Source organism: Molossus molossus, unplaced genomic scaffold (genome assembly GCF_014108415.1).
Source record: "Molossus molossus isolate mMolMol1 unplaced genomic scaffold, mMolMol1.p scaffold_m16_p_1, whole genome shotgun sequence".
In the NCBI taxonomy this organism is placed as follows: Eukaryota; Metazoa; Chordata; class Mammalia; order Chiroptera; family Molossidae; genus Molossus; species Molossus molossus.
In genome coordinates this window covers 219,146,818-219,170,384 of record NW_023425344.1, presented here as the reverse complement: position 1 = coordinate 219,170,384, position 23,567 = coordinate 219,146,818, and the positions used below count along the sequence as shown (strand labels likewise).

The window sequence follows — 23,567 nt, the reverse complement described above, 5'->3', positions numbered from 1 at the left end:
GTCCAGCTGGTGTGGCTCAGTGGTTGAGCACTGACCCAAGCACCAAGAGGTCACTGGTTCAATTCCTGGTCAGGGCACATGCCCAGGTTATGGGCCAGATCTCCAGTGGGGGGCATGCAGGAGGCGGCCAATCAATGATCTCTCTCATCGATGTTTCTCTCTCTCTCTCCTTCTCACTTCCTCTCTCTCTAAAAGCAATAAAGAAAAAGAAAAAAAAAAACTTTAAAAAAAAGAAAGAAAAAGAGAGAATGTGTGTGTTTGGTTTAGGCGTTTCAGATTTCTTACCACAGGTGATGTACTAAATGGAAAAGAGTAAATGCGTAAGTGTGTGAAGCAGTGAGAATAACTAACTATGGGGAAGGAAAATTTAATTTTCAGGGAAAGCAGGAGGCTGCTAAACAAAACTGTTAAAAGCTCCCCGGGTCAGCCCACCTGGGGACGGGATGCACGGTTCAGTCTTACGGAGAGGACAGCATTTCTGGGATGGGGGACAGTTGTAGAATGTACTGACACCAGCTTCAGCCTTGAATGTCAGCCAGAGCTGCCTTTTGGCTATGGCTCTGGAAGGCTGAAGGGGCAAACGCCTCCCCTGGCATCACTCCTGTCACCTCGGTGCTGTGCGTGGTCAGCGGTCCTGGGAGCGTGTGTGATTCTCTCACATCTGATCAGCATCGTGACCTCGGAGAAACAAACAGGCCATGGCATCTGAACTCACTGCTAGTACCTACTGTTCACTTTAGCTAACAATAAAGGTTTGTTCCTACAATATAATGTCAGACTACTAATATCTGATTACTAAAATGTTAAATACCAAAACTGTGTTTATAATTTAAAATTCTGATAAATTTTCAGATTTATTTTATATTCTATAAGTTCATTCTGTGATGCTGATGTTTGGCTTCAGCCTTATATTGCTATGCTGATGTATATACTCAGACATTCAGCCAAAATGTGTAATATCTCTACTATGAATTATCATGTGTGACATAATAAGATGCTTATTAACATCATTTACAACACTCATTTTCATAGGCAACAATGATAAAATGGGAAATGTCAGATTCCTGAAATAAACCCAGAGCCCTGATATAGTCTATGTCCACAAAGGATCCCAACCCAAGAGGAACATTTTTGTTTCCCTCCCACATCTGACCTAAGACCTATCAATCAGGGGATTTTTCTCCTCTATTGTCCTCTACCACCACTCCCATAAAACAACTTCTTTCTCCCAGACCACAACCTCCCCTTCTCCCTCCCAGCTCAGTAAGAATAAAAGTCCAAGGGCCTACTCTGATGGTGGGTGAACAAGGAACGCCAGACGTCAAAGGCCCTTTGGAAGCACAGAAGGCATGTGCAGAGGTGAAGACAGCAGACAGAGACTCAGCACCCAGCCAGGGGAGTCCCCGGGATGTGATGTCCAACCACCCACAAAGCCCCTCCTGTAGCAACCTTGCCCCTGACCATCCCCAAGTCCCACCACCTCCGAGAAACAGCCTGTGTTGGGCAGAGTTCATTCTCCCCAGGGTATCTACACAAGCGGTGTCATTTGCTCGTCTCTGGCTGTGGCGCATGACAAGAACAATAATTCATTTAAGGCTTTGGGTCAATGCAGGGATTCAGTGTAGCGATTTGGGGAAAGGCTCCTCTTGTTAGGTGGTATTTCCCTTCTTTCCTTCTCCAGGGAAGGAAGATGAAGACACTCCCAACTATCTTGCCTTTTTTCTAATTTGCCTTTTCTGATTATTTTCTGCCTTGGCTAATTTTCTCATAGAAAAAATTTTTTTTCAAGAAAACAGTGGCAAATAGACTGGAGGCAAGAAAGAACAAAGTTCACTCTGGCTAGAACCATGCGTAATGTCCCAGCAGGTAGCAGTACCCAGAGAGTGGCCTGCCAGGGGTCTATTAGGAGGCCTCAGGAAGCTGGGATGTGATAAAGGTGGTCGGGCCGGGCAGACACAGCTTCCCATCCGGAGTGAATCAGCCAGCAGCCGAACTGCACTTTGCTCAGAGGTTTTCCAGGAAAAGTGCTATATCGTTTAGATAAAACGATGTCCACGCACAGTTTTGGACAACTAATCCGTCCTGATGGCTGGAAAACTGACACAGGATGGTTTCGGAGAATTTATGTCTAGAAGAGAAAGGCTAATAAAGGAACGAAACAACCTTATGCAATTCTAGTGTGATCCATTACAAAACTAGAAAAAGAGAAAATGAAGGTTCAAATTAAATAATGAGTTTCTGAGTATAATCCCCTTTTTGAAATTTCTGACATCAAAGAGCTTAGGAAACTTCAGCCTGCTTAGTGCCAAGAAAAACAAAAGGCCTCATATTCCTCACTTGAAATTTCATCTGTGCGTCTGCTGCACCACTACCACCAAGGGCCAGGCTGGGAGGAACTCAAACTTCTCACATTTTCCCAGCCAAATAATAACATACATCAAAAGAATCCAACGTGTGCCATCCCTCTGGACCCTCCATGTGTTTCAAAGTGTAATATGAAAAAGAAACACTTGAGAGCTCTCATCTGAACAGCAGCTCACGACTAAGCAACTGAAACATGAACTTCTCTCTCCATCTTCAGACCTCGGAGTTCAGGCCTCGAGGGGCGACCTCGCTGTAACACCTCACAGCTCAGTTCAAGTGGGACATCAGCTCTAAACAGCCTTCTAATGGAGGAAGGTATGCCAGTGGCCCAAAGGTCAAGAAACACCAGTCTTGCAGCAGACTCATCCCCCGAGGTTGGATAAGCTCAGGGAGCAAAGAAAGCTCCCACAGCAGGTGGTGTCTCCCAGATCCCCTCAGACTCCTAACCACAGCTTACCTTGGTACAAAGTGGTTGAACTTGTACGTATTGAAGACTTCTTGGATCTTTTCTTCTACTTTTGCCTGGGAAGGGTGCAGGAGATGAGAGAGAGAAAACAAATACAGATGAGACATCTATCAGCTTTTTGTTCCTATTGCCACAAATGCCCACTAGCTAGAGAGCAGTTCTGTACTTCACAGTTCTATAAGGCTGCTTCTGGGGCTCCTCGGGATGACAGGCTCTGACGAAGAGAGAGCAAGAGAGAATGCCCTCCTGTACCAAGCTGGCATCACAACGGACTTCTCCAGTAAACTAATCCATAGCATCCAAACGAATGGCAGTCTGGCTCCCTGGTACCAGTTACTCAGGGAGCAGGTGAAGACAGATACATTTTGCTTGGAAGATTTATTCTCACTGCCTCTATGAAGCTGTTTAAGTGTTCGTTTTACTGGCCATTCTCAAATATACAAATAATTCCTGCCAAGAGTCCTATTTCTTATTATTTAAATACAGATTTGAATACATACTGAACAGTATTAAAATCCCCTAAGGGATTTACAAGGACATCAATCATAGAAACACCAAAGGAACAACATATCTCCTCATTGGTTCTCCATCACACACCTGACTGAGATGAAGGATCTCAGAGAGTCAGGTCACAAAAGAAACCAGATCACTTGTGTCCTCTGAAGACCAGAGCACAATGTGGTCACACGGTACCACTTCTGTGAGAAGCGGGTACAGTCACATGGGCGGGGGGCTAACAGGATGTAGGGTTTCCCCTTCATCAGCATCCCTGCTCTGTGTGCTGAGGCATGTCCTCGTTTAGATTTCAAGATATATACTAATGTCCTCTCTGGAAAAAATTTTAAATGTATTATTTATTTCTGAAACACCCACTGAGCCAGAACTTCTTGTCCCTTTGACAGGTATGCAGGAATGATCTGTGATGATAAGGGGAGCCGTGATGTGAATCATCTAAAATGACAGCCAATCGGAAATTCATTTATATGTGGTTTGGGGGATATGCTTTGGTAGTTGCCTTTGAACATGAGTTTGAGGGATGATCTGGCTAAGAATGTACAATCCTTCAAAAAACAGACTGAGGTCACTGTGAGAACCTGACTCAAGAGGAATAAGAAAGTTGTCCCAGATTCCTCATCATTCTTTCTCCATTCCAGACCCCCACATGGGACTAATATGAAGCGCCAGCCTAAATGGAAAGCAGACTACATTTCTCAGCCGTGCCTTCCTTAACTGTAAGCTGAAATGGATAGAAAAATATACTGTACAAGAAACATATGTCAGTAAGATCATTAAATAAAGATTTGCCTACCATGTACTGTTATAGCCAAGTGAATTGATGAATTCTGAATGAAACAAAAGCAAATGGGAAGAAAACTCACTTCCTTTACCTAATACAAGCTGATTCAAATCCATATGACTGCATATTCAAAGGCTAATGGATGAACCCACCTCCTTATTAGCATTTGACACTTAGACCCCAAGGAGAAAAGCTTCCAGCCAAGAATTCCTTAAAGAAAAATGGCACCTTCAACTCCCACTCAGGCAATATCAGAAGCCAAGTACTAGATGAGGAAAATGGAGGTTTTGTTTTTTTTTAATCCTCACACGAGGATACTTTATATTTATCTTCAGACAGAGTGGGAGGGAGGGAGAGAGAGAAAGAGAAACATCAATGTGAGAGAGACACATCAACTGGCATGACCCCAACCGGGGCCGGGGTTGAATCGCAACTGAGGTACATGCCCTTGGCTGGAATCGAACCCGGGACTCCCTGGTCCGCAGGCTGATGCTCTAACCACTAAGCAAAACTGGCCAGGGTGAAAATGGAGGTTTATTTCTAAACTAAGACACCTGACAGAAACACAGAGGTATGTCATACAGCAAAGTAGAAAATGCTTAAAATATTCCCAGCACAGTGTCGTTTCTCTTTGAATTTTCCTAATCACATTCTTCAGAAGGAATAAGTACTATTCCAATGCAATTAGTAACTGACTCATGTCTGAAAAATCTAAGTTATGAATGCTAATAAATACCTGAGTATTATAGGTCAGCTTTTCATAACAGCAGACAAATAAGACTTCACTTTATTTTCTCTTAAGCACTGGTATATTTTTCTAATAGCTTTACTAAGATATAATTCATGCACTATTCAATCCACCCATCTAAAGTGTATATGTCAGTGGCTTCTAGAATTTTCAGAGCTGTGCATTGATCACCCCAATCAATTTTAGGACATTTTCACTACCCCAAAAAGAAACCCTTCACCCCTTAGTAGTCACCCCCTAACCTCCATCCTCCCAGCTCCTGTCAACTACTAACCTACTTTCTATCTCTAAAGATTTGCCTATTCTGGCTATGTCACATAAATGGAATCACACAATACATGGTCCTTTGCGACTGGCTTCTTCCAGCGTGTGCCAGTACTTCATTTCTTTTCATTGCCAAGTAGTATTCCATTTCATTTATCCATCCATGCTGATAGGCATTTGGGTTGTTTCCACTTTGGGACTATGATGAATACTACTACTATAAACATTCCTACATGAGTTTTTTGATAGACATGTGTTTTCATTTCTTTTGGGTATATACCTAGAAATGGAATTGCTAGATCGTATAGCAACTCTGTTTAACGCTTTGAGGAACTGCCAGACAATGTTCCAAAGCAGTTGCACCATTTTACATTCCCACCAGCAGTGCATGGAAGTTCCAACTTCTTCACATCCTCGCCAACACTTGTTATTATCTGTGTCTTTGATTATAGCCATCCTAGTGGGTGTGAAGCAGTATCTCATTATAGTTTTGATTACATGTTCCTGATGGCTAATGATATTGAACATGTTCTGGGGGCTTATTGGCCATTTGTATATCTTCTGTGGAGAAATGTCTATTCAGATACTTTGTTCCTCTTTAAAATTGGGTTATTTGTCTTTTATTATTGAAGTGTAATTATACCTTATAAATTCTAGATTCAAGTCCCTTATTGGATAACATAATTTGCAAAAAGCTGCTCCCATTCTATGTATATTTTAGGAACTGGTGTATTTTTTAATAGAAGAAGATCACCTAAGAATATACCGTATGGTTTTTAAATTACAACTTTAAAAACAATATTTAGCAATAAGCCTGAAATGTTTGACAAATAGTAATGGGTTAATACAGAAATTAATATAGTAATGCCCAGCTGGAATGGCTCAGTTGGTTGAGCATCTTCCATGCACTTAAAGGTTGCTGGTTCAATTCCCAGTCAGGGCACATACCTGGATTAAGGGTTCAATCCCCAGTCGGGTGGCGTACGAAAGGCAACAGATTGATGTTTCTCCCTCTCTGCCTTGCTCTCCCTACACATGTCCTTGGTGAGATTTGAAATAAAAGTACTCACCCGGGGACGAAAAAGTCAAAGTAACCACCAAAACATGCAACATCCTGTTTTTGCCTCCACCTCTTCCCATGCAGCCTGCCAATGTTATATAAAATCTGAATAAATTTGTGACTGAGAAGATGCAGATATTCTTTAAATATTCTGATTTGCATAGCAGAAGGAAAAGAAAAAAACAAGTTGAATATAAAAAAGTTAACATAATAGGCCTGAGACTGTGATGCTCAGAAAGACCTGTTCGAAAGGCTGACCCTTGGCTGGTGTCTGGGAACCTGGATTTCAGGAGAGTTCCCTCCAGTTCCCAAGCTGATAAGAGTGGTTCACTGAGCCTAAACTGCATAAACAATGTGGTTTATGCTGAACAGCTGCTTTCCTTCTGGAAGTCTGGAATTTTGAGACGTGCTAGGCAAAGGGTACCTATGTGACCAACCCCAGTAAAACTGTGAGCACCAGGCCTCTAACAGGCCTCCCTGGTAGACAACACTTCATGTGTGTTGTCCCAACTCACAGGTCAATGCTGGAGGAAGCCCTCCTGTGTGATTCCAGGGAGAGGACTTGGAAGTGTAAGCCTGGTTTTTCCCAGGCTTCACCCATGAGCCCTTTCCCTTTGCTGACTTTGCTTTGCAGCTTTTTGCTGTGATAAATCGTAACTGTGAGTATGACTAAATGCTGAGTTCTCTAATCTTTGTATTGAATAACCAAACCTAGGGGTGGCCTTGGGGACCTTCAACACTTTAGTAAATTTAGAAATTTAGCCTTTGGGACAGAATTAAGGAAAGTAGTCCTATCAACTACATAATATCTATAAGCAAGATCTATAATTAAATTCCTTTAAAAATGTTATCAAAATCCTCACTTTAAGGAGAACTGAGAGCTAACTATTAAAAAACAGAGCTAAGTCATGAAGAACTCTAAACACCATGCAGCTCTCAAATCGAAACTCAAAAAACAAAAAGCGGCTTCAATACTGGGATGCTAAAGCACATTCACTCCCTGGCCTCAGTTTTTTTTTTGTTTTGTTTTGTTTTTTGTTAATTCTCGCCCAAGAATATTTTTTCCATTGATTTTCAGAGAAAGTAGAAGAGGGAGGGGGTGAAGAGAAAGACACATCAACTGGAATCAAACCCACAATCCAAGGGCCGACACTCCAACTGCTGAGCCAAACCAGCCAGGGCTCCCTGGCCTCCCATTTTATCTTGAATTTCCATGTTTCCTTTTCATCCCAAAGGACCGATTCTATTCTAGTTCATTTCTCCTTTCTGCATGAGAACCCCCACAGGCAAGGCAGTTACTAACAGGGTACAACACAAAGGCTGATTAACAGCCCTGTAGCAACAATTTTCTTTTGCATAAATAGCAAAGGTCCCATAGGTTCATTTCCATTGGGCACAGGGCACAGTTCATGACCATGTTTATAAAAGTGATGCAGTTGATTCTCTAGGGAGGAAGATGACAGCCTAAAGCATCTGATCCATTTCAGAAACAGTGCTACGTGTAATGTTACAAGAAAGGTCTCCAGGATTAGTCACCAAAAGATTTAATCCCAAGGGATTCTCTCTTCAAATTTTTAAATAGCCTGAAATAAAAAAATTTTGGTTACACACACACACACACACACACACACACACACACACACAAAGTACCTTAAAACAATTCGGGAAATTTAAAAATACACTGTATATTAGATAATATTATAGAACTATTTTTTATTTTCTTAGGTATGATGTTATTGTCCTTGTGTAGAAGAATGCCATTCTTAGGAGATGCAGGCTTTATTATTTAGGGGTAAAGTGTCATAATGTCTTCGTCTTACTTTCAAACATTCAGAAAAAAATTAGTCATCTACATATACGTATTCACATGTAGACACACACACACACATGCACACAAAATGAAAAATTGTGTCCTGCTGGATGATCCACTGCATTATCTCTACCTTTGTCCTTGACTAGGCTACTTCACAACTCTGTAGAGGTAGAAGTTAACTTGTAGATATGCAAACTTTATCTAATAAAGTGTTATTAATTATCACCCTATAGTTATTAAGCAGCTTTGCATTCATTTCAGCTTCCTTATCTTACTGTAAATGTGTGGTACTTAAGAGTTCTCTTCTGAGCTAGTTGTAATATTTTACTGGCTCCATGAGTTAAATAAAATCTTGGACATGGCCCGGCCGGTGTGGCTCACTGGTTGAGCATCAACCCATGCACCAGGAAGTTGCCAGTTCAATTCCTGGTCAGGGCACATGCCTGGATTGTGGGCCCGATCCTCAGTAGGGTAGTGTGGCAGGGCAGCCGATCGATTTTCTCTCTCATCGATGTTTCTATCTCCCTTTCCCTCTCCCTTCTTCTCTCTTTAAAGTTAATAAAAGAAAAGATCTTTGACCTGTGTTCATTTTATATTTGTATGAATCAAGACTTTATCCTCTTTTAAAATTTATCCTTTAACATTTTATATGAAGAAGTGAGGTTAAGTGAAGGATAAACAGATGCTTTCAATTTTTCTGTATATTTGAAATTGTTTTAATAATTAAAAGTCAAAGGAAATTACTAAGAATAAAAACAAACAACTTAATACCCAGATTCCATCATGACTATTTTATCCAGGTATAAGAAATCTTTGAAAAGTTAAATATGCATGCACACACATATACAATGCATTTTTATATTTAGTACACAAATAAATGTTTAAACTGAGGCAGATTGGTAAAATGCCAGAACTCCTTGACAAGTGGAAACTGAGACAGATAACTAAACAAGGCAGAACTATTTACAGCCAGCTATTAAATTGCAAGATCTTATCTTCCTTAACAAAGGACACTTAGGAGCAAATAGTTTACACTTTCCAGACATTGCTGGGACAGACCTGCCTTGGTCCCTTTCCTATGACATTCTTGGAAGGTGAAGCTGACCAGAGAATGACCCTGACCCCTCATTTTGATTCATCAGCATATCAAAGGACACATCTGGAAAGCTGATGAATATTCTGATTGAGACTTCTCCTAAAATTCCCATCTTTATAAAACAGATAAAAACCCTAAGACAAAGGACCCAGCGCATGCCCTTCATTGAGCTCACCCAATCCCTCCCTTCTTTTCTCAGGCATGCATCTTTGCTTTCTTTCTCCTAAGCTCCAAGGGTCCAGATGAGACTTGCAGCCAGAAGAGCAGTGGGCAGCTGCAACTAGTCCCAGGCTAACCCCCTGAACCTGTCTCAAAGGGCCCCTCTTTTGCCTCTGTAACTTGTTTCCTGAGTCCAGCTGGCTCACTTCTTCTGCCTCCATGACTTTCTTTCTAAAGGGCCAAGGCAGCTCTGCTTAGGCTCACTCCTGTTGCTGTGACCTTGCTTCTTCCATCCTCAGCCCTTTCTTTGTTGCACTGTCCCACCTTTAATAAACATACTGTCAAAATCACCTGAATTCATAACGTGAAATCTTTCCTGCATGAAGTTAAGAATCCACTCATTTTAGACCATGCCAGAGCAGACCCACCTCGGTCCTGGTCCATTCCTGTGACAAAACCAGTTAGAAAGTGTTTCTGGAAATTTAAAGGCAAATACTCTACAATGAGACACGGACAAAGTCTCTTGTTGACCAAAGTTTAGTCAGGTTCCTTTGAATCCTCTTCCCAACTAGGCCTTGACTTTTATACTTTCATGTCCATCTTTTGTATCACCCAATTTTAGCAAGAATCTTCCTAAGTTGGTTTAGTCAGAATCCTTTATTCTCAATATCTGATCATCTTCAATATCTGGTTGGGTTACTCACCTTCCACCATCCCCAGTGACATGTGATCACCCCGGCTTGCCTTCATGAGGAATCCTGTTAGGTCAGTGTAGCCAGAATCCTCCTTATCCCTAATGATTCCTCTTAGTGATTTCCATCTATCACTCCCCCAACCTTGCTCCTTGGATATAAATTCCCACTATTCCTTGTTGTATTCAGAGTTGAGCCCAATCTGTTTTCCCTACTGCAAAACATTATTGTGGTAGTCCTCCTTGAATAAAGTCTTCCTTTAACAAGTGTCATGAGTAATTTTTTATTTAACAATAATACTTCACGCCCACCATCAGAATGACTAAAGTTGAAAGGACAGACAACACTAAATGTTGACAAGTATGTAGAGCAACCAGAGGTCTTATACATTGCTGGTGAGAATGTAAAAGGTACAACCACTCTGGAAAAGGCCAATGGCTTGTTATAAAACTCAACATACACCCTGGCCAGTTTTGTTCAGCGGTAGAGCTTCGGCCCCTGGACAGAGTCTCGGGTTTGATTCCGGCCAAGGGCATGTACCTCAGTTGCAGTTCATCCCTGGCCCTGGTCAGGGTCGTGCAGGAGGCAACCAGTTGATGTGTCCCTCTCACTCACGTCGATGTTTCTCTCTCCCTATCTCTCTCTCTCTCTCCCCCTCCCATTTTATCTGAGAATGAATAGAAAAATACTCTTGGATGAGGATTAAAAAGAAAAACTCAACATATACTTACCCTATGATCTAATAATTCCAATTCTAGGTTGTTACCCAAGAAAAATGAAAACGCATTATCATAACAAGATTTTTACAAAAATTTTTATAGTAGCATTATTCATGCTATCCAAAATCTGAAAAAAAAACTCAGTTGTCTATCAATAGAAAAATGTATTTTAAAACACCAACAACATGCCAGCCAATGTGGCTCACTGGTTGAGCGTCGACCCATGCACCAAGAGGTCACAGATTCAATCCCCAGTCAGGGCACATGCCCAAGTTGTGGGTCCGATCCCCAGTGGGGGGCATGCAGGAGGCGGCCAATCGATGTTCTCTCTCATCGATGTTTCTCTCTCACTCCCTCTCCCTCTTCCTTCCTCTTTCTCTAAAATCAATAAAGAAAAAAAAAGAATCTGGAGAACTCATGCATATATGAAAACCCAGAATACAACAGGGTTGGTAAAACCCATATCAAAGGAAAAACATGGACTACTGAGTAAATGTTGTTGGTAAAAAAATTACCTTCCTACTTCATACCCTAAAAAATAAATAAATTCAAGGTTGGTTAAATATCAACATGAAAATTTGAGTCAAATAACTTAAAAAGCATATAGGAGAATATCTTTATATTCTTGGGATAAAGAAAGATTTCTTCAAAAAGCCCAGACTATAAGTAAAGAGACAAATAAGAACATAAATATAAGCAAGGTTAAAGACAAACAAGAGGCCAGGAGAAGATATTTGGAACATATGCAAAAGATACTATTTTTCCCATATTAAGACCTCTGTCAATATTACGTCTTGGAGAGGGTGTGGGCAAAACAGAACTCCAGTATATCACTAGTTAGTGCTTACATTGCAAAAGCCACTTTGGAAGACAATAAGGTAGCAGGTAATAACACTAGAAGGGCACAGACCCTACAACACAGCCATTCTACCTCTCAGGTAGAGATAGACCTAGAGAAACTCTTATACATGTGCACAAGAAGGTACATATAAAGATGCTCACTGCAGTATTGTAAATAACCTAACACTTAGATGTAACCCAAATGTCCATCAACAGGGAAAAAATGGATAAAATATACTATATGTTACTATACTATATTGTACTACACTACACATTTAGGTCATCTGTCTAACTACTATAAACTAAATAGTATATGCTATGATATACTACATATACTATTGAAGCAGAGCATAATATGCCACCTCAAAATGTGTCACTTTGGCATGCATATTATTTTGAGCTGAAGGCAATCAAGACCCAGCAAGCACAAGAAATACTTTTAACCCTCCCTTCACTACCTAAAAGAATTCAGATAGGGTCCTGGCCAGTTTGGCTCAGCGGTTGGAGCATCGGCCTGTGGACCAGAGAGTCCCAGGTTCGGTTCCCGTTAGAGGTACGTACCAAAATAAAATAATTCAGATAGGGAACCTGGCCCAGAAAGAGAGCTATTATCAGGAATAACTTTTTATATGAATGACCTATCTGTATGGCAGGGCAAACATTCAATTACCAAAATACGCTCTTCTTATCCTGTGAATTACCCTCCTCCTCCTTGAGGCCCCAGGCCCCATCCCATTCCTTAGCTCAGGATGGCATATGAGCCTCAACTACCCTATTTGCCCTTGAGCCTCATAGTCTTTGTAGGACTCCAGTATGTACAAAATTAAATTTGTTTTTCTCCAGTTAATCTGTTTTATGTCAATTATTAGACCAGCCAAAAGAACCTAGATAATTTAAAACAACGATTCTTCCCCAACTATATACTTTTCTTCCCTAACACTATTTAGCAATGTCGGAAAAATTCTATACTTCAGTGGAAAACTATGCATTGTCTATAGTCCACCCTTTTAGGCTGTCTGGTTCTAGCCTTGTCCATTGTCTCTGAACTATTTTAGACCTCTACGTAAACTGCAGGTGATTGATAAGATGTGCAAACTCTACCTTGTCCCTTCAGTTTTCATTTGATTGACTTTCCTCCCAACTGGAGAAAAGTTTTGTAACCACTTGCAAGTCAATTTCTTTACTCCACATAAATTTGTGCCTTTTGACTTTTTCTTTGAACTGGTCATAACATCTGCTTGGTTTCCTCATCTGTGAGTAAAATAAAAAATTTAACACATGTTCATTTTTATCTGTATAAGTTATGATTTTAAATTTTTCTGAAAATTATCTTTATCAGTACTTGAATAGGATGAACTAAATGTACAAACATCAATTTGAATAGAGATGAAAAACATTAATTAAAAAAGGCAAGATGGCAGAGTGTGACAATTTATATAAAATTTTTAAAACAGCACATAATACAGAGCTTATGAATGCATAAAAGGATTAAAAATAAACAACTGGAAGTATATACACTCAACTCAGGATAGAAGTTGCTTCCAAAGAGGGTCAGAGGCAAACTGGACTTCGGATGGGGTTAAAGTAGACTAACTATAATTGTAATTGTTTTCCTTCAAACAAATAAATGAAAGGCAAAAAAAAAAATAGCAACTTCTAATTCTGGGTTATAGAAAATGGCTGTTAATTATGTTATTATTTGTATTATTTTTGTTAACTACAAACTTCTTTTTTTTTTTATCCTCACCTGAGGACATTTTTCCATTTTTTGTACAGACAGAGTGGGAGGGAGAGAGAGGAAGAGAGAGAGAGGGAAACATCGATGTGAAAGGGACACATCGAGTGGCTGCCACCCGCACGACCAACCAGGGCCGGGACAAACTGCAACCAAGGTACATGCCCTTAGCGGGAACCGAACCCGGGTCTCTCCGGACCGCAGGCGGATGCTCCAACCGCTGAGCCAAACCGGCCAGGGCCAAACTTCTTATTTTTAAAAAAAGATTTGAGCCTGGCCAGTGTGGCTCAGTGGATTGAGTGTCATCCCATGGACTGAGAGATCCTGGTTCAATGCCTGGTTCAATTCCCAGTCAGGGCACATGCCTGGGTTGCAGACTTGATCCACAGTAGGGGGAGTGCAGGAGGCAGCCAATTTATGTTTCTCTTTCACATCAATGTTTCTATCTCTCTCTCCCTTCCTCTCTCTCAAAAAAGAAAATGAATAAAAACATATTTTTAAAAATAAATAAATAATTTCAAAAGTGCTTAGTTTTGTGATGCCTTATCACCTCATCTTTCCCACATCCTACATAGATCAGCAGGCCACAACATACAAAGAAACTGTGTTCTGAAAGTTCACTGGTAAGTCAGTTACTTAGACCTTGTTTGTTTTCCCGTCCAAACAGTGTTATACCTAACAAGTTCCCAGGCCAGTCCTCTCAAACCTATTTAATGTATAGCATAACTGTTATACTAATAGCACAGCTCTCATTTTCTCCAGTTGTGAGGCACATGGCAAAAAGAGAACACGATGGCTCAGAGTTCAAGTCTGCTCTGACAGGGAGCAGGCAAGGCCTTTCTAGGTGGAGAAAGTGTTTAAGTTTGCTAATATCAGATTCTACATATTGAGGGGTACTAGAATGCCTTCCCAAAGAACACCATTTTGGCATATGAATTATTTTGAAGTAAAGGCCATTGAAAACCAAGAGACACAGGAAAAGCTCTATAAACAGGGCATACATTTTCCTTTTGTAAAGGAAATTTCCTTTTGTAACAATGTGTCCCTCTCTGTACCAGGAAGGAAAGAACTCTTAACTCTAATCAAGGTAGAAGACTGAACTTAAATCTGCATAACAAACCTTACTGAACAACTCTTATTGCTCGTACTTTTCCGGTTCCCTTCCCATAACTTACCTCCCCTACCCAGAAGCCCAAACCCCTTTCCTTTGTTTGCGTCTAAGGTAGTGTAAAAAGCCAAGTTCTAACCACCCTTTGGATTATTCATGGATGGATGCAGCCATGTGTACTTAAGTAAGGCACATGTTAATGAATTTCTGTTTGTTTTTCTCTCATTAACCTTCCTTGGCCAGTCTCATTTACAGGGCCCCAGATGGAGAACCGAAGATGGGTAGAAAAAAAGGTTTTTTCCCGCTCTACTATATATTTATATTTATATATGTATACATGTACATATATCTTTAAAATACACAATATAAACTAATAAATGTATATATCAGTATGTGTGTATATCATCTATACACATGATAGAAACTAGTATGTAGAGTAGTTTGTGTTTTTTGGTGATGGACTGCGTTAGAATCTAGGGTCCAGAGATAAAGTGACTGTACCAAGTCCTGAAGACTTAAGTGGCACAGCAATAAATGCAGATGTCTTCATTCTCAACAGCTCTATTTACAAGTTATCTAATGGGCCCTGGCTAGTTTGGCTCAGCACGGACCAAAGAGTTTCGGGTTCGATTCCGGCCAAGGGCACATACCTCTAGGTTGCAGTTCATCCCCAACCCTGGTCAGGTTGTGCGGGAGGCAACCAGTCGGTGTGGCTCTATAACATCGATGTTTCTCTCTGTCTCTTTCTCTCTCCCTCCCTCCCACTCTATCTGATGATAAACAGAAAAGTATCCTCGGGTGAGGAATAAATAAATAAATAAATAACATAAAATAAAAGTTATCTCATGAAATTTTCTAGAAATCCAAGGAATAGAATCACAAAATAATTTCCATTCATAGGTGAGTTATAAAAACCAACTAATGCATTTGGTACCTTTCTCTTTCACAGATTCTATCTAAAGCAATCTCATGATGAAACAACTTTCATATCATAGACCATCACTTCCCTTCTTCCTATGTCTACCCCTCTCTCCCAGAGAAGGACCCTTACAGAAAGCAAATTTGCTGCCTGAGACTCATGCTAATTCTGAAGATTCAGTAAAAGAATCATTAATAGGTGAAATATAAGGCAAGGATTCTTCCTTTAAAAAAATGATCTCACCAGAGGGAGGGGGGCAGGAGCTGGGTGAAGGTGGGTAAAGGAGGAGAAATAGGGGACATCTCTAATAGTGTCAACAATAAATTTTTTTAAAAAGAAGAAAGAAAAAAACACCTCTCAGAAAAAAGAAAAAGAACAGTCACTCTACAAGCAATCTTTACAAAGTAACTCTTGCTGTGGTGAGTTCTTTCAATTCTTTATTTTAAATACAAAGTACCAGTTGGGGTTGACACATCAGCCTAAAATAAGGTCTGGTTTGGGCAGTTTATAGAGCTAATCTGACCGTATCGGCAAAAGAAGACAAATTAAACACAGGTTTAGTAATCATTCCTGGGCCTATGAACTCACACTTCCACATGTAAGTTGCCAATGTAAAACATTAAAAAGATCACTTTAAAAAGTAATAATATGGTTAAGTTGTGGCGATCAAAGATATACACAGACTGCACATATTGTAAAAGAATTCTAATTGTAACTTGAAGGAAAAGTCAGTAACAATATCTTACCCACACTCACAAGGGATGAATCTCAAAAAACTAAAGTATGGTCTGGAAAAACATATTGGCTGATCCAAAATGTGGCTTCAATAACAATAAAAATACTAAGATCAAATATGGATGTGAATAGTTTGAAGAAAAATATTTTATGAATAAGAGAAGGAAAGACAATATTTCTAAATTAGTGTGATTTTATAAAGTATGTGATTGTGTGTGTGTGTGAGAAAGAGAGAGAGAGAGAGAGAGAGAGTCTCGATTGTTGATCCAGGATAGAACCAGCACCTAAATATGTGCCCTGACCAGGTATCAAACCCACAACCTTTTGGTGTACAGGATAGTGCTCCAACCAACTGAGCCACACGCCAGGGCTAGAGTATGTGGTTTCAAATAGGTTTATGTACCTGATTTTGAAATGTAAATTTTGTAAGTTAGGCATTTGATTTGTTTGTCTACATACCTAAAAGTACATGTATTTTCAACTTGACCAAAAAACACCTTGTGGGACTTTTTGATAGGAAAAATGGAGAAATTTTTATATTTGAAATTGTCTTACAATTGGGCAATATGGTATATGTTGAATTTAATAAAATAAAATTGATTCACATAGCTAACCTGACTACTTAACCAAGCAAAGACCTCTTCCCTTCTATCAGACGCATAAAAAACTGGTAAGCCCTGGCCGGTCTGGCTCAGCGGATGAAGCATTGGCCTGCAGACCAGAGAGTCCCGGGTTCAGTTCCCGCTAGGGACACATACCAAAAGAGAAAACAAAAAATAACAAAAAACTGGTAAGCTTGATCATATTTAGTGGTTTGCCCCACCTCCATTTAATAACCTTTTGGAGACTATAACTTGCAACAGGTCAACAGCAGGAGTTCAGGCCCCATTCCTGGATCTCCCTGTTCCCTCCTTCAGGAACTGCAGTGGTGAAGTGCCCATCACTTCAGCCTGGCTTTCCCTCCTGCCTCACCCCCATCAGCCCCACCCCTCCAGCTGACCTAATTTCCTACCACAGCCAACTTGCACCCTCCATTCATTCCTGGTAATTCTTCCTTCACAAGAGTTCCTTCCACTGGAACCGCTCCCCCACCCCCAAATCCATTCTTTACAACCGAACCCCAGTCCCATGAAAGGAAGTTGTCCTGATGGTCTCGGCCCACAGCAGACTGGCCTCCACTCCCTGAAGTCCTCATGCAATGCAGCCATAATTTGGCACTGAACTGCATGCTTATATAAGTTATTCTGTGATTACTTCAGGCATAGTTTTGTTTCCCTCTAAGAGAGAAGAATTCTGAGGGCAAAGACTAAAACTAATAATTCTTCTAGATTCCCCTCAGAGTTGATTGTCACTTCACTGAATGTGGTCTAATGACATCATGCCATTTCAGGTGGCAGATGCTTTTGCCCCTGTTCAAGGGCAAACTACAAGAAAAACCAGGAGTAGTAGCTTTAGCAAGCAGTTTTAGAAAACCTGCTACTTCTGAGACTGCGCCGGTATTAACCTACTGACCGGAATCACGGAGCATCTGCAGTGGGCTGACTGCAGATGCCACAGAAAGGGAAGACAACCACTAACAACACAACCCCAGCTTGCTTTCTGGAGTTATAAATGGTCCTCCAAGCACCAAATCCATCAGTAAAACAGCCTGTCAAGTACAGACCTTCAAAAAGTACTCAGAACCTGACCTAAGACACTCTATAATACTCATGTGCCACCACCAGAGCCCTGAGTTAAGCAGCCATCATCTGTCACCTGCAGTATTGCAATACCCTCCTAACTAGTTTCCCTGTACCCTCTCCTCCTCACAATCTATTTCTCAACAGTGACCTAAATGAGCCTTATGAAATGCTAGTCAAAGTGTGTCAAAACCCTCCAATCATGGATCAGTCTGGTAGGAAACAGATGGCACATTCAAAATGAGTGTTTTGAAGACAGTCTCTAAGGAGAGGAGTTACTAAGGCATGGGCAGGTGTAGGGAAACCACAAAGGAGAGTGCAGGACTCTGGGGCTGGCAACACAGGGGTGCTTGATCCCCTCCTAGTCCAGAAGGTGTGAAGAGAAGGAGATGGGCACAGAGAGCTCACATGGAGAAGGCACTGTTAGGAGATGTGACCTCAAGTCTAGAGACATGCCAGCCCATGCAATCCTTTAGTAAGGGAATAAATATGCTGATCTCATCCTTCTCCCTTTCTTTCATCCCCATCTGTACTCCCACGGCAAAATACAACCAGAAGCCGTAAGGTAAGGGAGCCTGTCAATGCAGGTCCACTTCCTGGGGCACATCTACAGAGCAGGGTGGAAAAGGGCAGAGTGAACCTGGGGAAGTAAACGGCAACTATCCAGTCAAATGGCTTCCGATCTCAATCAGGGTATTTGAAAGTACTTACGTTAACCTGTGAGGCCCTACATGATCCGAACCCTTCTATTCCCGTTTGTTAAATTCTCCACTCACGGTGGCTTTCCACTCATCAGGCACACTCTTGTCTCAGGTCCTTTGTACTTGCCACCTTCTCTGCCCAGAATGCTTTATCCCCAGATACTCGAATGGCTTGTTCCCTCACTTACTTCAGGTCTCAGCTAAAATGTCACATCATCATCAGATGCTTTCTCTTACCACCGTATATAAAGACCACCCCTGCTCTCACCCCACCCATTCCTGGCACACTCTGTCTCCCCTCTCCTGCTTTAGTTTTCTCCACACAAAGTTGGGCCTACACAGCATTTCTCTCTAATTAACATATCTAATAAATGGTAGGTGACAAAGGGATGGATGGATGGATAGATGGATGGATGGATGGATGGATGGATGGATAGTGAGAGAGAGAGAGACAGACAGACAGACAGTTTTCCCTTTTTTAATTGACTGCATCCTGGCCTAGAACAAAAGTTTCATAAAGCCATCAACTTGGCCTCTTTTGTTCACTGCTTAATGTCCACTGCCTTACACATAGAAGACACTCAAGTATTTGTTGAATAAATTAAAATGAATTAATAAAACAGAAGGAATCATAATTAGAGGCTCTTTCCACTATTTATAGGTTTAACCCCTATTATCAAATTGTTGTTTAACACATAAAGTCTCCTGATCATCACACAGAAAGCAGGTAACAAGCATTTAGTGTGTTTTTTCTTAAGCATTTGTTTTTATTGGCAATGGCACAAAATTGAGCTCTGACAAAATCCCTATGAATAAATGGCTCAAGCAGAACCAAAAGAATAATAGTAGTATATTCTGTAAACAATGCCTCCTAGTAAGGTTGGTATTTTTTATTAATATATCATTATTAGTCTACCAACCTAGTACTTCTCTAAGCCTCAGTCTTCTCATCTGTAAAATGTGTAAGGACTGAATGATACAATGTGTGGACAGCCTTTAGCACTGTGCTGGGACCCAATGAATGGACACTATGATTATTAAAACATTGAGTCAGCCATGAAAATGAGATACTATATTATCTTCCCACTATCTGGAACTGTTTATCCTAGACTTTTAAAATGTGAGCTGGAATAAGAAAGACATGGAAATAAAATCAAAAATTTATTTTCTATCTACCCGAAAGTTGGGCCTACATTTGAAAGACGCCCTATATCAGAACCTAGTTTCTTGGCCCAGGCCTTCGCCCAGCCCACCCTTTTGCAGGCCAGAGCCTTGTTGTATTCATTTTTGCATCACTCATTTATGCCTAGATACTTCGAATATAAGTGCTGGTGTTTTCCAGGTAGGAACTAAGCAGGGGCACTCTACTGAAAAAAAGTATAGGAAAAAAAAGAGAAAGAGCAGATTAGTAAGGCTCCTGATAATGTTTCTTTTTTTTTTTTTTAATTTTTACTTATCCCTCTAACCATGGAAGTCTCTATTCCCTTTTCTCTACTAGCATTCTCTCCATAGCCTTATGTGCTGGGTCAATTCAGTTAACTACATAAACGGTGACCCAATAGTCTTAGGTCAGATACAAAGAAAAAGTCTTGATCTGAATCAACTAAAAAATTCATCACTTAGGAATACTGCAAAGATCCTGTAGGTTTTTCAATGATGGGAGATTTCTTTTGCAAAAGATTTCTGTAAAAGGACACATTGGTGGTCCAACTGACCTGGGGAGCTAGAGTCAAAGATAAGGGTTTCCTTTTCCACCCTAAAATCCATAAAGTATAAAGTCTAGTTATAATAATCTCTCTGATACTATGTATAGTCAAGCCTTTTTGTTTTTATGAACTTATAATTGTATTTATAGCCATAATATACAATATGATAATTATCACTACTAATTTTGTCTTAATGGAGGCTTCCAACTTCAGATATGAAAGTCAAAGCAGGTCCCTCCAAGGTTAAGCCTGGAGACTGATCTTACTAAGAGATCTTCTTTAGTAAGCAGCCTGATGCTTATTTGTATGTACTAAAAAAAATAAGTCTGACCACTTTTCCTAGTGACAGATGGGTAAACGTTTCCACAGTTACTCGAGAACAGCTGGGGAATGAAAAGAAAAACAAACTATAGTTAACTACTTATTCCTTAAACACTTTTCAAAGTGATCCTACTTCGAGGACTCAGTGAATGACAAGTAGTCCACAATTTATACTTTTATTGTAAACACTTTCCAAACTATATTGTTTTCCTGTCTGTCTTCCCCAACCAGGCTGTGACAAGCTCATGGTCGGGCGATTTATTTCTTTTTATTCCCAGCGTTTAACATTGTGTCCAACAACACACTAGTGATGCTCAAATGATTGAATGACTACTAAAATGTCCACCCACGAGGCGGGCCCCAAATCTGGCACTGAAGGTCAGAAATTAAACAGATCGTGAAATGGCATGGCCTCAGCCTGGCCGCTTCTCTTCCCCTCTGTGTCTAAAGCACATGTAGGGTGGGGAAAGTGCATTATCCATCCAAGAACCTCCCGAAGTCCCGGCAGAATGGAGGGGGCTGTCTGACCCACCTGGGCTGCTTCTGACCTCCAAGCACAGAACACGATTCTCTCCGTTTCCTAAGGCAGAGGGGACCCAGGTACTGTCCTTTCCTCCAAGCCCAACCCTGACAACGACCCCTCCCCACAAACGCTCCACTCCCCAAACCAAGTCCCGGCGCCTGAAGCTTCCCAGAAGGGAGGCCCCGCGCTGCACTCTGGGAATTGTAGTTTCGCGATAAGTTCCGCACACCGGCAGCCTAGCAGATGGGACTCCCACTCCCAGAAGACCCCGCGCGGGCGCCTCGTCTAGTCCTGTCATCTCACCTGTTCTATGGACGTGACTGTTTCCACCGAGTCGTCCTGCAACCGCTCCCTCGCGTGCTCGGGCCTCAGACTGTACAGCGGCTCTGACCAGACAGGGGAGGAAGATGGAGAGCAGTAGTAGGTGAAGGAACTCGGAGAAGCCATGATCAGGAGGAGCAGCGGGCGGTGTATAGGGCTCAGCTTCGTCCAACAACAACGCGCATTGAAACTCGAGCGGGTTAAGGCGCTACGGCAAGCGAATAGAGTCAAAAAGATTGTGAACGCGAATCTCTCTTACCTACAAGTCTGGGAGTGAGTCACTGTGACGCTGACGCCCCACCCTGGTCAGAATTGTTGCTGCAAGAGGTTCAGCTTCCTGGAACGCAAGGAAGGATGTGTACATCTGAATTTCCTTTCAGAGAGATGGTGTATTACGCAAAATACACTTGGTTCATTATGCAAAAAATAAAAAAAACCCACACACTTCTTTTCAACATTCTGCCAATTTTCACTTAATTGCAATGACAGTAGTTTCTAGTCTCAAATGCCCAAGAACCCAATGATTGTGACTTTGGAAGCATTTCTGACAGCTCTCCTGATTGCCTCATAGAATTATTGTGCTCCTTTGGATACGTGACAGCCACCCAGCCAGCAGCTTTCTCAACAAAGGACCTGCCATCTCAGTACTCAGTGATAAAGGGGAAGGGCATTGTAAATTTCTCCTATTCCCTTGGATGTTGCAGTGCAGTAGAATTAAAATGCGATAGAAGGAACAAGTATAAGTGAAACAACCAAGGCAATATTCATTCACTTATTTATCAGGTTTTTTGTAGAGCACCTACTATATGTCAGGCCCTAGCAATACAAAAGTGAACAAAACAGCTTGGTCGGTGTAGCTCAGTGGATAGAGCATCATCCCATGGACTGAGAGGTCCAGGTCCCAGTCAGGGCACATGCCTGGGTTACAGGCTGGATCCCCGGTAGGGGGAATGCAGGAGGCAGTCCATCAATGTTTCTCTCTCACCGATGTTTCTCTCTCTCTCTAAAAAAATCAATAAAAACATATTATTCTTTTAAAAAAATCCAAAAGTAAACAAAACAAACAAGGTCTCTGCCCTTGGAAACCTTACAGTTTAGTAGAATAGACAGAATTAAGTGAATGAACACAATAAATATATGAAGACTTGTGATACATGGTATTAAGGACAACAGGGTCTATGAGAGAAATTAAAGTACAAGGTGCCTAGATTGGGTGGTCAGGCCAAGCGTCCTCAAGTAAATGACATGTAAGCTGAGACATGAAGGATGACAAGAAGCCACCCATGTGAACAATATGGAGAAGAGCTCAAGAGGAAGGAACAGCAAGTTTGAGAGAATGTGCCATAAATATACATATGTATGTTTATATTGATTCTGATATTTAATCTAAAGGTATTCAGAATTTTTAAAAAACCTACTGAATGGGGTTAATCATATACACCTCCATAGAAATAACTTGGAGTTCTGATATTAGAAAACCCCTGCTACCTTTGGTCCAACCATAGAAAAGAATCTTTCAGGGCCTACATCAAAAGGACTACACCAAAGTTATAATACCAAAAAGTTAAACTATTCAGAGCACATGGGGTTTATTGAGGGTGGGGGGTGTGGGAAAAGGTAAGTGATAATAGACTTTCTATGTTCCACATAGACTTAGATACAAGCTCAACTTGTATTTTACTCTGAGCATTTTACTCTGTCCCCACTCATTTCCAAGTCACATGTCTAGGACCCAGGGAATGGGGATGTGATATTTCACAACTAGCCATTCCCCCGTTCTCAGTCTCTGGTGTGCAATAAAAGCACTGATAAAGTTTCTAAGAATGAGGCAGAGATGGCTTAAAGGCCTTGGGCAGACAAACACTACCACCATATCTATTGTGGGGGAGGAAGAAACTTTTATCATGGTTTTTTTTCAGCTGGTCTAATAATTAAATTGAGACACATTAACAAGAGAAAATGACCAAATTTAATTACACATGTACACATGGGAACCCCACATACATAAGAGATTCAGAGACAGTTAAAATAAGTCACGTGTAACATTCTGAACTAAGCATGAGGTTAGGTGCTTTGGAGCTTCAAAGGGTCATTGCAGGACGACAATAAGAAGAGCAGATGTTCAGTAATTCATAGTCTTCCCTGCCATATAGATAAGTTTTTTTTAAAAGGTCACCTCTGATAATCTCTCATTATGAGCAAGGCCCCTACTTCAAATTCTTCTAGGTAGTTAAGGGAGTGAGGGGCAGAATTTCCTCTTGAGCCCACAAGCTCTCAGTTGACCTTAGCTCAAAATAACCT

General features: G+C 41.0%; 1 protein-coding gene across 2 annotated transcripts in view; it reads right to left on the bottom strand.

Moving 5' to 3' along the window:
- Positions 1 to 21,616, bottom strand: part of FNTB (farnesyltransferase, CAAX box, beta) — a 63,078-nt gene extending 41,462 nt beyond the window's left edge. The window contains exons 1-3 of one of the 2 annotated variants that reach the window (XM_036254932.1): positions 21,249 to 21,457; positions 3,704 to 3,781; positions 2,822 to 2,886 (exon numbers count right to left, since the gene is read on the bottom strand). In XM_036254932.1, coding sequence (XP_036110825.1) covers positions 2,822 to 2,886; positions 3,704 to 3,781; positions 21,249 to 21,392 — 287 coding nt within the window. In that variant the 5' untranslated portion in view covers positions 21,393 to 21,457. Of the gene's footprint in view, positions 1 to 2,821; positions 2,887 to 3,703; positions 3,782 to 21,248 lie in introns of both variants that reach the window. The other variant, XM_036254943.1, reaches the window with a different exon arrangement.
- Positions 21,617 to 23,567: the final 1,951 nt, after the last annotated feature.